Raw genomic sequence first — 13,784 nt, 5'->3', positions numbered from 1 at the left:
AATACAATCAAATATACTACATACACGTGTACACTGATGTTTTTTTTCTTCGTGGTGGACAAAATTCAACTCAAAAGTGAAAGTACCACAAGATTTCTATGTGGTACCTTGACAATTCGCGTCGCATGGCCATTGGCTACTACTCTACTAGTACATGAGGCCTTTTCCACTGCCGGAGCTGCGGGGCGGCGACTCCGGCGAGTTCCGCCAGCTGAGCACCGAGACCCCCGACAGCTTGAGGAGGCGCTGCGCCACCGCCCCGGTCGTGGGTCGGCGCGCCGGGTCTTGCCTGACGCACCTCTCGATGAGCCTGACCACCATGACCACGGCGTCCTGCGGGCAGCTCCCCGCCGGCAGCACCGGGTCCACGAGCTCCTCCAGCCGCTGCAGCACGGCGCCGCCGCCGCCGTCGAGCTCCTCGACGAGCTCGCGCAGCGCGACGAACGGGTCGCCCACGCCGTCGCCCACCAGCTCCTCGGCGTCCCTGCCCGTGACGAGCTCCAGGAGCACGACGCCGAGCGAGTACACGTCCGCCTTGGGCGACACCACGCCGTGCTCCAGGTACTCCGGCGCGATGTACCCGCGCGTCCCCGCGATGCGGCTTGTCATCGTGAACAGCGCCTCCTCTTCCCCATCGGCGCCGGCGGTGGCGCCCGTGATGGCCCTCGCGGCGCCGAAGCCCCGGAGCTTGGCGCGGGGCCCGTCGCCGGCCAGGAGGACGCTGCCGCTGCTGACGTCCATGTGCACCCACGGCGGGCGCGCGTACTCGTGCAGGTACCTGAGCCCCTCGGCGACGTCCAGCGCCACCTGCACCCGTTGCGCCCACGTCAGCGGCGCCGCCGCGCCCGTGGCGGCCGCGAGCAGGCGGTCCCGGAGCGCGCCGTGCTCGGCGTACTCGGTGACGAGGTACCACCGCCCGCGGTGGTGGCACAGGCCGATGAGGCGGATCAGGTTCAGGTGGTTGATCTTCCGCATCAGATCCACCTCCGTCGACACGTTCCGGTCGACCACCTCGACGGCCGCGGCGTCGCCGTTGAACGCCGCGCGGTACACCGACCCGCCGATGTTGCGGTCCGGGCTGAAGTCGTCGGTGGCCGCCTTGAGCTCCGCGTAGGTGTACACCTTCAGCGACGACTTGATGTCCGTCACGGAAATGCTCGAGAACGCCTCGCTGGTGGAGAGGGAGAACTCGCCGAAACCCGACGACGTCGCCGCCGTGTCGTCGCCTGCCTTACCTTCCTTCTTGGCCACTACTTCGGCGCCGGCTAGAACGGCGCCGGCTCGCCTCCTCCTCGCCCTGAGGGCAAGGAAAGCTCCAGCAGAGGCAATCGTAGCGACGGCAACCACCGCCACGGCAACGCCAATGTAGACCCCGACACGGCTACCGCTCTTCTTCCCCGGCGCAGGCGCAACCACCGGCGGAGGCGGGGGAGGCGGCGGCGGCGTCTGGATGCGCGACACGTTCGGCTGCGCGGCGACGGGGATGAGCAGGGTGGTGTATGGGAATATGGTGAACGGCGGCTGCAGCTGGTTGGCCTCCGCGACGGTCGCGGCGTCGACCCCGAACCGCGCGGCCACGGCGGCGAGCTCGTCGGATACGTCGACGAGGTAGGTGACGAGGAACCTGGCCCCCGCCGCGGCCTGCGCCGCGGTCGGGCACGCGCAGCGGAGCGGCACGGGGGCGAGGGGCTGGCCGGCTTGAAGGCTCTGCGGCGGCGCGCCGCGGAGCGCCTGCACCTCCAGCGCCTGGCACGACGTCAGGCCCTGGAACGTGTCGTTGGCGATGATGAGCAGCGTGTCGCCGGAGGCCGCGACGTACGTGCTGGCGTTCCGCTGGTAGAACCGCCCGTCGCCCGGCGTGGCCGTGCACGCGCACGTCGCCGGGACCAGCACCCGGGTCCCCGCCGGGAGCGGCGCGTCCGCATCCGCCCCAGCGGCGGCGGCCTGCTCGTTGGGCGGCGCCAAGACGGTGGCGGGGTCGGCGCCGAGGAGCGTCCCGATGGAGGCCGGGCTGGAGCGCGGCGCCCGCGCGGTGAAGGTGAGGAAGGTCGGGCACGACGGCGCGCTGCCGGCGCCGCAGAAGTAGCCGAGCAGGCCGGAGGAGTTGTGCTGGTTAGTGCAGTCCGCGATCTGGCTGCCGTAGGGCTGCTGCGCCTGGACTTGCAGCGGCGTCAACACGCCGGAGAGGATGGAGAAGAGCAAGAGGAGCATGGCGGTGAGGTCGTGGGACGAGGCCATTGCACGAGCAGCCTGCGTCGTTGGCTTGCCTGCAGAGTTCTTGGTTTCTGCTCAAGCTTTATTATGGGGGACAGGTCAAGGTTAAAGTCAACATGGGGGCTTTTTGTGTTGTGATGTTTATACTTGGCTTCTGACCGCACAGCAATGCATTCGGTGAAGCTTGTGCAGAGTTGAACTTTTTTTTCGTCCGTGGAAAAATTCATCGGTTTTCAGCATCCTCAGACAAGAGGCCTAGTTCAAAACGTGGGCGAAATACAGAAATATACTCTCCTATACTACTCCTACTGTGAAGTGTGAACGAAGAAACCGAAACGATTTTTTAAAAAATAATTTTCACTGAGATTCATGCAAATTGCAGGACATGGTGTCACTGTATTATTATCCAATGATAGTGACGGGACAGGAGAACGGTCAATTGGCCTACTTGCGGGCACTATTGCGAGGTCTGAGCCGCCACGGGACGTGTTGAAACGTCAACAATTCAGTTCTGTACTTGTCGAAGCTACAGTCTGCTCTTGGTAATTTTATTTAGTTCCAGAGCGAAAAGTTTTAGACGTGACGTCGGCTGTTATACGAGGTGTCACATGTGTGGTTTGAATACTAATAAAAAAATAAATTACAGAATCTATGAGTAATGCGTGAGACAAATTTATGAAGTCTAATTAATCCGTTATTAGCGCATGTGTTACTGTAGCACTTTATTATCAAATCATTGGCTAATTAGGCTTAAAAGATTCGTTTCGTAAAGTAGTCATAATCTGTGCAATTATTTATTTTTTAGTCTATATTTAATATTCCATACATGTGTCCAACGTTCGATATAATAGGGTGTAATTTTCGAGCAAGAAACTAAGGCCTTATTACAATAGAACTATAATAAACTCAAGCCAACATGATGTAGAGAAGGCAGACCTCTTTCTCTTTGGAGCATTGTTTATTTATATAATCAGATATGCTATACATTAACCGGTTGTTCGGATTCTGAGCCGTATGATTGGTGAGGCCGACGGCGCGGAGGCCGTCCAGGATGGCCGGGACGTCCGGGAGCGTCGCCCCGCAGATCTGCTAGTTCTGCCGCTGCGACATGGCCAACGCGTGACACAGGTCGACAAGCAGCCTGCATTTTTTTTAAGCGCCAGCGCCTGTGGATATGGATCCATCGGACTGTTCTGTGGACGCATTCTCTCAGCGTCCTCCTCCTTCCTTCCTAGTTTTGCACCGCACGCTACCGGCACGCCTCCCGTGATGCGCGCAAGGAGTGGACCCGCTGGCGATGTTACGAGGCCGGGGCAGCAGCATGGACCGCCGCCGCCACCCTGAGATCGTGCGCCCACGCAAACTGCCGCTGCTACGTCTTCGTTGAGCGAAGAGCCCCGCTAACACTGACGAACCCGCGACCTACGATGTCTACGAAGAGCCCCGCTAGCCTCTGTGTTGTGCAAGTCCGCACGCCCCTAGATCGCCCCCGCAGCCTGTCGCGTCCGCCCCACGCCCACGACGAGCATGCTGCATGCCCAGCGCCCCCCACGTCCACAGCACCCCACGTCCGCTGGCCCCAGCACCTCCGCCCGCTAGGCCCCGGCGAACCACGCACCCCCGTTCATCCCTGCTCGCCCCTCCCCGGCCTAACAACATAGAAAGTTGGAATAAAACACGTGCAACAACACGGAAAACAACTACTGCAAACATTAAGATGAAGCAGCTGAAACACCATAAACATATATATTGCAACAACAAGAAACAACAGCTGCAACATTAGGATGAAGCAGTTGAAACACTATGAACATATTATTGCAACAACAAAAGGAACAACAGCTGAAACATTAGGCTGAAGCAGCTGAAACACCATAAACATATTATTGCAACAACACGGAACAAACTGTTGCAACAATAGGTTGAAGGAGCTGAAACATTTGTAATATATTATTGCAACAACACCGAATAAACGGTTGCAACAAATAGGTTGAAGGAGCTGAAACATTTGGAACATATTATTGCAACACTGATGTGAAGCATATAAAACAACGCTCGAAATAAAAACACTTGCAACAACATGGAACGACTACTGCAACATGAGATTGAAGCAACTGAAACATACTGCAACATCTCAAGCAGTACTACTACAACATCACAAAAACATCTGTTGCAACAACAACAAAAAAAACATTGCAACATTCAAAATCATCTGTTGCAACATCCAAAAAAAACCACCCCCCGAGAGCTCACTGGAACCCTAGCCACCGCCGCATCCCTTAGATCCAGAGCAGGAGGAGAAGGAGGAGGAGGAGGAGGAGAGAGGGGGGCTCAGATTCAGATCTAGAGGAGGAGGAGCAAGGCCTCAGATCCAGATATCTATGCAACCTACCTCGTCGGAGCCACCGCCGTCGTCCTCATCTTCGATGGGGTGCGGGAGCCGGGTCGCAGGGAGAGTGGGGGTGCATGGAGGTCATGGAGGGCGAGGGACGGAGGGAGGAAGGGAGCACGGACGGGCGCGCGTGCAGCGAGCTCGCGTGCGAAGGGAGGTTGCGGAGAGGCGAGGGACTGAGGGACGGAGGGAGGGAGGGAGCTCACGCGGCGATGGCGCGAAGAGTGGGCAGGAAAGCGACGCGGAGAGCGAGTGCAGGAGAGAGCGAGGGCGGGGGAACGGGCGGAGTGCGACTGCGGGAGAGAGCGACTGCGGGGCAGCGGGCGGAGCGGGTGAAGTGCGAGTACGGGGGGAGCAAGTGAAGCGGCATCGGGCGGGCGGATAAGACGAGGCGCGGTCGGTGAAGTCACGAATGGTAGTCGGGCGCGCGTCCGACGTGTTGGACGTATGCGTCGTAGCATTTCTATTTTTTATCTGAGCTTATTATTTAATGGTTGTTTGAACCAAAATTTCTATATTACTGTAATATTTAAAGTGCTACTTTGTTTTTATATATTTATATATAGTTTTTTTCGTTATTGTTTATGTATATATATGCTTTCTCATGTTGTCAATGTCATTGAGGCAGTCATTCTTTATGTTTTCTGTTTGTTTAAATTTTTTACATATTGTCTTACAGCTGTTCAATTTTGTAAAGTTAAGTTTGTATGTATAAAATCCTTTTTTACTATAATTTTTGTGGCTCTGCAGCCTGTTCGCTTGCTCGTAAACGATCGTAAATTTCCAGCCGGGAACAGTGTTTTTCTCTCACACCAAACTAGCCAGCAGTAAATAATCCACGATCGTTTACGACCTCCCGAACAGGCTGTTGATCCCTATTAGGTGTACCATGCAGATATTGATTATGGAATCCCATGTGTTTTTATTTGTATTTATGTTTTCATTTTTGCAAATAATCTTTGCTTTGCAGAATTTTTTTAACATTTTTCAGCAATTAATCCCTTAGATTATTTTTTTTGTTTTTTTTGTTTTTTTACATCAGTTTTTTCCTGAATTATTTGTGGCTTTTTAGTTTCTGATTTGTTTATTTTTAATATGGTTGTTTCTTTTGTTTTGTAACAACCTTTTTTTATTTTCATTTGCATTCGGTTGTTTTATGGGTTTCAAACATTCGGTTATTACGGAGCTTCAAAACAACCAATTTAGTGAATTGGTAGAATTCGGTTGTTTTGTGCTTTTGTACCAAACAACAGAATAACTGAACGGTGAGTAGGCAGACTCAAAAATATTCCAACTTGACGCTCGTGCAAGCCATCGATCGTCTAGCACGACTCACGCCACATTGGTGTATTGTATGGTCATCGAACATCGACTACACAAGTATAGGCTAGCCAATAGCCATTGCCGGCTTCAAAGGTGCGTCGATTGTCATATGAAGCAAAATTATACTATAGGAGAGTATTATTATAAATCATTCAAACATTGCTTACGAAACGTTTTAGGAGTACAAGACAGCGCAAGTGGACGCGGTTCTTCTCCTGATCGATACGCGCTTCTGTGCTCGACAACGTCAAATGTGCCTTGTGATTGGTGCCCGACAAGGAGACAAACTGAACCTTAATGCTCATTTGAGGACGAGGACGGAGACTGGACAGGGGTGTTTGGGACTGCTCCACAAATTCAGCTCTACAAACTCCACCGTGAAGTAGCTTTACAAAAAAAAAAAAAGAATTTATGAAGGACCAATCTCTTTAGGTGTTCTTATAACTCCACCGTTTTTACTTGAATAGAGTGCATGGAGCTAAACTTGTTTAGCTAAAAAAAACGTGAAGCGAAGTAGTCCAAAAACCCCTTATATGTTCTTTTTAAGCACAAATTTTGTTGAGCTTGTCGCCGAGGCCCGAGTGACAGGTCTCAGAGCACCCTTTTTCAAAGGCCACCAAACATTTTCTGCTCTCAGTTTCTTTTCTTGTTTAATTGAATAACTAATGGTTACCAAGACTTTTTGGTCCTTCTGCTCAGTGTAACCAATAATGAGTTCATTCAGTGACAGCGTTTATATTTTAACCACTCTGGAGGTATAGAGAACTATTTTTCTCCATTCAGTGTCTTAATGTGTTAACTTGCATTTAGTGTTTTTCTGAATCTTTTTTTGTTTGTTCAAACCAAAACATTTTACAAACATCACCAAAATGTTAGTTATATTTTATTTTAAGAAATGTGCAGATTTTAGGGTCATTTTGTGAGACCTTGAGTTTCTGATGACATTCAGGTAGCTTCTCAGATTATTTTGGTTCATATTGTTATTTACCTCAACTACTGTAGGCCGAGGATGAGAATGCCGGTGGCTCAAGATCCTATGGTGTTCCAGTTGGCTCTGCTTTAAATAATACAATTTCAATGCCAAGGAAAAAAGTGAGACAATGATTTGTAGCGCAGCTGAAGACCAAAGAACAGGTCCGATATCAGTTTCTCATAGAACCTTATAGGATTTGATGACGACTTAGATGCATGCCTTAATTGGGTTCTATTCCTATGTGCCAATATTTTAGGTGAACCGGATAACCTCTGCGGTATGGATATCTATTTTCCTTGAAACACCCATCTGTGTGTTTTGCCTGTTGTCTGTTCAGCTTATAACTGATTTATATGTAACAAACTGTCACTGCCAATATATTTTTACCACTAAACCTTTTAAGGAATGCATGAGCAAATATTTTAATATAACAGTTAAATAGCAAATTGTTTTTTTAACTAATATATGGCAAAGTGGTAGCTGCAAACAAGCTAGAGAATGACAAATAAAAACTACAAATGTTTTCTACACACGTGCGTGTCGCACGTGCATGTTCACTAGTGTTCTTTTTAAGCACAAATTTTGTTGAGCTTGTCGCCGAGGCCCGAGTGACAGGTCTCAGAGCACCCTTTTTCAAAGGCCACCAAACATTTTCTGCTCTCAGTTTCTTTTCTTGTTTAATTGAATAACTAATGGTTACCAAAGATTTCTCCTCCCACACTAGGACTCTGGATATACTCCATCTGTCCCTTTATATTTGTCACTATGGGAACATGCGTGTCAAATTTTGTCAACTTTAAGTAGGGTTGTACAAAATATTAACAATATTTTTATCTGCAAACAACTTTATTATGAAAATAGATTCAATAATCTATCTAATGATACTAATTATACTATAAATATTGATATATATATATATATATATATATATATATATATATATATATATATATATATATATATGATCAAAGTGGAGTATATTTGATTCTTGGGAAGTAAGAACAACCGATAAAAAGAAACGGAGGTAGTATTATCCTGACATGCACGGTGTCGTCGTCAGTGTGTCCTAAACAATTGTACACATCCTCGGGTGCGCACTGACCAAACTCGATTAGACTATACTCCCTTCGTACTAAAAAAAATAAAGTCGTTTTAGAAAGCGAAACAGTCCTCAAAGCATAACTTTAACTACTCATTTTTATAAAGATGTTTATCAAAAAGTGATATATGTAAATTTTTGTAAAAGTATTTTTCAAGACAAATCTATATATATGGTTTTCACATTTTCAAACTCAACAACTTTAAAGTTATTCATGATTTATATTTCCAAAATAACTTCATTTTTTTAGTACGGACAAAGTATACACCGTACAGCGGTGAGCAAAGAAGAGGCCGTTGCCGTTGCACGCAGCATCGGCTTGCACAGTTCTTGATCGCAGACGAGGCTACATGGGGCACAGGCCAGAGTTCGAGTCAAACTGGCGCCTTGTTAACAAGAGGTTTGACCATACTGCCTGGCTGCAACTGGTGACGTTGACAGGTGAACGTCTTGCAATTTGCATGGATAGATTCCGCAATGAAACGTTCAAGGTTATATGGCTTGGCAGATGCAAAGTCTGCAGTAGAAGTCAACGGTTCAGATATGGAAACAGTGCAGTAGGGCGGTTCAGATATACTGAAAGAGACAGGCAGGGAATAGCTGGTCGACTGAAATGTTGTGGAGCTTGGGATACACTTCAGTACTACTGAATATTCTTGTATCGACCAAGGAAAAGTCGCCTGCCCATCCCTTGTAGCAATGGCATGATCTGTACTTCTGTAGTCTGCCCATCCCTTTTTGTCTTTCAGCCCATGGAACAAATTGCAGACAGGCAAATTGAGAGAACCATAGTTCAATAATCGAAAGGAAAACAGGGCACAGATTTTCCCAACCTTCGATCCTGAGTCATGGTGAAAAGATATGCAACAATCTCAATGCACATTTCTTTCCACTTCACAAGCACAAGCACGACCAAAAAAAAATCAAGCTGGAAGAACGGCATGGACCATTTTACCAAACGCAGAATCGCAGCATGGTTTACCAGACAAGTGTTATGCTCCACAATACCGCGAAGAAAAGCTTTACGCCAAAAAGGTCAGCGAAATCATAATGGTAGCAAGCAAAACGCTAAAGAAAGACATCAGTTTGGTGTACAGGCAGTTGCAATTGCCAAATAACAAGTACCGTCATCAATGCAGCTCCAGGTGCCAGAAGCTCTAATCCATGGCCAGATAGCTACCAGGTCACCAAATGCATATCACCTGCAACAACACATAAATATAACAATGACGTTTGTCAATTTCCTTGGTACATAGATAGCTAGTTCAATTTTAGGCAAGCAAGGTGTAAATTTCACAATTCTGCAAGCGTGCAAGGAGGATTTTAAGGAACTTACCATCCTAAACCTGAATTTTAATGGACTTGATTTTGATATTAGGGAGAGGGCAAAGATGCCCTGATAAGATGCGCACGATGATCTGGGCTCTTTTATCATTCTGTGGGTCGCAGTGGATTGTGATTTAACATTTTTACTGCTTCCACGCAAGGAGGATCTATTTCAGCATCAGCATTTGGAAGCCTCTCATAGTCATCATCTCTGCTCTGGTAGATGAAAGAAACCATTATTAAATTCAATTAATAAGCAGAAACCTCATTGAAGAGGGGGGTAGTATATCTTGCCTCGTCAAGTTGCAGGACAACTTTTTCTATACCAGGCGAGTGCCGAAGAAAGCATATTAGTGGATAGCACCCACCATGCAGAAACCACTCGCCAAGATGCAACCGTTTGAAGTAGCTGAATGTCTTGCACCTTTGAAGATCACGCTGTAATACCTTTGGCAACACCTGAAAACAGGTCCAGAAAAGTTTCAAAAGATACACAAAAATGGTACATTGGAGCAAAAGTAAATCTAAAGTAGATGGCATACATCTTCAAAGACAGATGGAGACACCAATGTCAAGTCCATGGCATTTGACAGAGCACTAATAATACTGCAGGGAATCTGAGGGTTCGGGAAAGAGAGTGAAAAAAAGTAAATTGAGGCTGTTCTCACTGATGACACATCCGCGAGGTGAATAGTTCTTCTAGGTATCTCTTCTAGTCTCAGGGAGACTAGGTTTGGCACATGTATCACAAGATACTGAAACTCTCCAGGGACATCTTCATCATTCTGTGTACTGGTAAATGGTAATGGTCAAACTCTTCAAACTAGTTGACAAAAATATGGTGACATGGATGGCACAACTTGTCAACTCTAGATCGTCTAACACTGGGCAGCAGATGGAGAGGTTCTGGACAAAGCAGTCATCTACCGAAAAATGGGCCTAAAATTTTCAAGTGCACCGAGGTGAATGGGAAGGGATAACCCTCTATAGAAAGGGGCTTGGGGCCAGAATGCTTCAGTATGCCTAGAGCCCAGGCATTGCTATCAAGGGCATGGCGAATCCACGGATGGATGTCAGAATATTCAAGGGAATCATCGGAGTTGTTGCAGATGTCAGAAATAAAAAACGCATCCAGTGGCACTGGCTCCGGCAAAGAGTTTCGGTACATGACCAAATTGTCAACAAAGTTCTTGAAAGTTCCCATGCTGCTGAACTTGGCCGCATCGGTGTAGAGCCACATCAAAGATGCCCAGAGGTTCTGCCACCTCCGTGACAGCAGACTTGTCTGCACTGCCTCCTGCAGTGTTAGGAAGTACATGACATGGAGCAGCAACTCGTCCGGTAGGTCACTGATCCTGTCAGGGTTACTCTCCTCACCGTCACAGGCAAACATCCCTGTTTCTGGAACAACTTGCTTCATCAAAGGCATTCAATCTATCAGGTGTTGTGCATGGATGCTGTTTCTGCAGAAAAAAAGGAATACACAGAGGACAAGCAACACTGTAAGAATAATATGCAAATGAAATGCATTATAGCAAGCTGAAAACAAAATGAATTTGAAACATGAATAGAATAGCAATCTCAGCTACATTCTTTTGAGGAGGAAAGAAAAAGCTAGTCCTCAGTCCTCACTAGTCAATGCTGGACATTTTAACCACTCTAGGCCGTTGCACTCTGGTTTTAATCCAGGGTGGAACTAAAATGGGCTGTTTTTAGGATGTGATGTCAACCCAATAGGCAAAGACACATAATGTTCAAATAAAATTGTCAAAAAAATGGTGGGGCCCATGTGTCAATCTCTAAATACAATCTTCTCCTCTCAGCTGTATTTTCCTTGTCAGCTGTAGTGCAGCAAGATACCGTCAGCACCCATAGTTGCAGCTTCCCTTCCCTCCTCCCACACCTCAATTTCATTGAGATTCTTGGTATAAAGATCAGAGGGTGTGGTGCTGGTTGACAAGTGTTAACGAAGAAGATACAATCAGGGGAAGCTTGGTGGCTGGATGCTCCAACTGATTGAGGAGCTTTTTGCACCTTGGTGTAGGGAATTGGTTTAAGTGGTGGATCAAGAAACTGGGCACAGTGCAATCTCCCAAATACATCTCACCAGTGGACATGGTACCGCAAGCGACAACTGCATCACACATGAAGAAAATCACCCCCACACAATATTCTTGCAATGACTTCTATCTCAGAGAAGTATAATCTATTTGGCTCTGCAGGGGCTGTAACATTACCAAATCGCACTAGGAGCAAAACCTGGAAGGTTGTGTTCAGTCATTCAGTGGGTATCTCACGTGCATCATTTTTAAACAACCAACGTTTTAATAAACAACGCAACCATAGATCCCTAGCCATATAAACTAATACGCAGAGCATCACACAATGAAGAGCCCAGTAGAATACACGACTGCATAGGATCAACACTTAACGGAACCAAATGAGAAGGGGAGACTGGGCACACTTACTCCTCGTGCGTGCAACGATGTGCACCTCGGGTCTTCTCTGCTGCTCCTCCATGTAAGCGACACAATACCCATAAGAATGTAGTCCAACGGGGCAACAAAAAACACATATGAATCTAGCCAGAATAAGGGAAATATCATACCAGCGTGGGACGGCTAGGGTTTGGAATGCCAGAGAAATCGGGGGATCTGAGCAAGGATTTGGGGGCGGCCCGGTTGAGGATCCGGCAACGGGGGTCGAGGAAGCAGGCGAGACTGGACCGCGCCGACGCCCTTCACCGGCGCTCACTCCGGCGGCTGGCCCGCTAGATCTATCGGGTGAGAAGGCTGCTCCATGCTCCTGCCGGCAGCGGGGTCTGGCCCATGGCAGCGCGGTAGGGGCCGTGTCGGTGATCCCTAGCTGCGAGGTCGGGGAGGGGTTCCAGCGCCGGCGGCTAGGCGAAATGCGGCGGTGGTGTGCGATGCGGAGGGGAGAAGCCGAGAAGAAGAAGGCCTGTGTCTGGACTGGAGATCCGTTGAAACAGGGTCCGGATGAGTCTTTCACACACGGCGTGTTTGGTATGCGTCTGTACCCTTATTTTGTATCGAAATTATGATTTTGTCTCTATTTTTTTTTGACTTTATGAATTTATCCCTATTGTGCCATTCACAAAGTACCAGTTTGCCTCTGCTCCGTCATTCACCCCTAACGGTGTTAAACTTTGTACAAAAGGACATAAATGCCCATACGATTTTGCCCCTGTTTGTTATGTCTAATTGTGATTTTACCCTGATTTGGAATTAGACTTTTTTATTGTACGCTGACAATTGATTAATCATATCAGAGATAAAGCATCAAAAATTGAACAAGACAAAGGACTAATGAAACATAGAAAGTGAAAGGACATCCAATGGTCCTGTGCTGCCCCTTGTGCTCTACTAAAAGCATGTGCAAACAACCAACCATCCAGCTTATGAAACACAAGTGAAAAGATAGTGTAATCAAGGAACGTAGGGCACAAACGACAGCAGCACACTTGTACAACACAGGATGCAGCTTCAAAGCATGATTCACTAGCACGGAAGGTGATCGATTAGAGTCTCCTGGACGGCGGCAATCACATTCACATGACCATCTCGGCCGGCGGCAGCAGCGCCAGGTTGAGGTCCAGCCCCAGGCCCACGGGCGGCGCCGCGTCGAACACCACAGACGACGACGACGACAAACCAGAGCAGCTTCGCTCCTCCTCGCTCTTCGGCGGCAGCAACTGCAGCAGCGCCGGCGTCATCTGGCAATCAATCAAAATTACATCATCATTCACCATCACCGTTATCATTTGTCTCTCACTCTATCTGATGTTGGGAGAAATAAACAGTCAAAAGAGCAGTTGGTTGATGGTCACTTTTTCATCCACATGTCTATCTGGTTGTAGTCAAGTTTAAGTGAGGTACACTGGAACACTGAAACAAAGGCAACAAAACAGTACACGAGGTTCTAAAGGTTCAATAAAAGTAAAACAAAGATCATTGGGCCTGACCCTCTCCTGTGACTGCAAGGAGTCCATGATTATAGAACATAGGGCCAAGCAGTGCAGTCCTCAGTCCATGTAATGAATAAGATTAACTGAATTTGTGGAATCCTGTGGGTGAAGTGAAAGGAAATGTTGAAGCTCAACAGATGCGCACAATGGCCTAATTTCCTCACAAGCCTGGAAGCGCTACCAATTGTTCTGTAGTAACCAACCACACATGAACACAGGGGCTTACAGTCTGCACCGCATAGTCAGCGAAACATTCCAAACCACACAACTGTTTGTTATCCAACAGAAGTCCATACCATTTCATCCAGTAGCACTAATTAAAACCGGAACTCATTAGGTTTCCATAACGGACAAGCAAACTTTTGACTTTACTGAAATTAAAGCATATATATCCCTAAAGCGAAACTGCAACAAATCAAATAGCCAATAATTTGTCAAAGAACAGAATGGACCAGTCAACAACATTCCAAGTGGT

The 13,784-nt window shown here is 47.8% G+C and overlaps 1 protein-coding gene and 1 long non-coding RNA gene across 3 annotated transcripts; both read right to left on the bottom strand.

The window, feature by feature from the left end:
* LOC136490098 (lysM domain receptor-like kinase 4) lies at nt 1–2,319 on the bottom strand. The gene has a single exon (XM_066486587.1). It carries the CDS (start codon nt 2,236–2,238, stop codon nt 148–150), a length of 2,091 nt encoding a protein of 696 aa, XP_066342684.1. The 5' UTR covers nt 2,239–2,319; the 3' UTR covers nt 1–147.
* A 6,026-nt stretch (nt 2,320–8,345) lies between these two features.
* On the bottom strand, nt 8,346–12,309 carry LOC136490097 (uncharacterized). 2 transcript variants are annotated; one of them, XR_010767512.1, is made up of 6 exons: nt 11,933–12,309; nt 11,793–11,832; nt 9,867–10,787; nt 9,619–9,783; nt 9,335–9,540; nt 8,346–9,200 (listed from the first exon to the last, which is right to left on the bottom strand). It is a non-coding gene; the product is annotated as an uncharacterized lncRNA (long non-coding RNA). The 2 variants fall into 2 exon arrangements; XR_010767513.1 differs by having other exon boundaries at nt 11,793–11,829.
* Nucleotides 12,310–13,784: the final 1,475 nt, after the last annotated feature.

The sequence above is a fragment of the Miscanthus floridulus genome, chromosome 10 (genome assembly GCF_019320115.1).
Source record: "Miscanthus floridulus cultivar M001 chromosome 10, ASM1932011v1, whole genome shotgun sequence".
NCBI classification, from domain to species: Eukaryota; Viridiplantae; Streptophyta; class Magnoliopsida; order Poales; family Poaceae; genus Miscanthus; species Miscanthus floridulus.
Note: the sequence above shows the minus strand (reverse complement) of the source record. Positions and strands in the feature narration are given on the sequence as shown.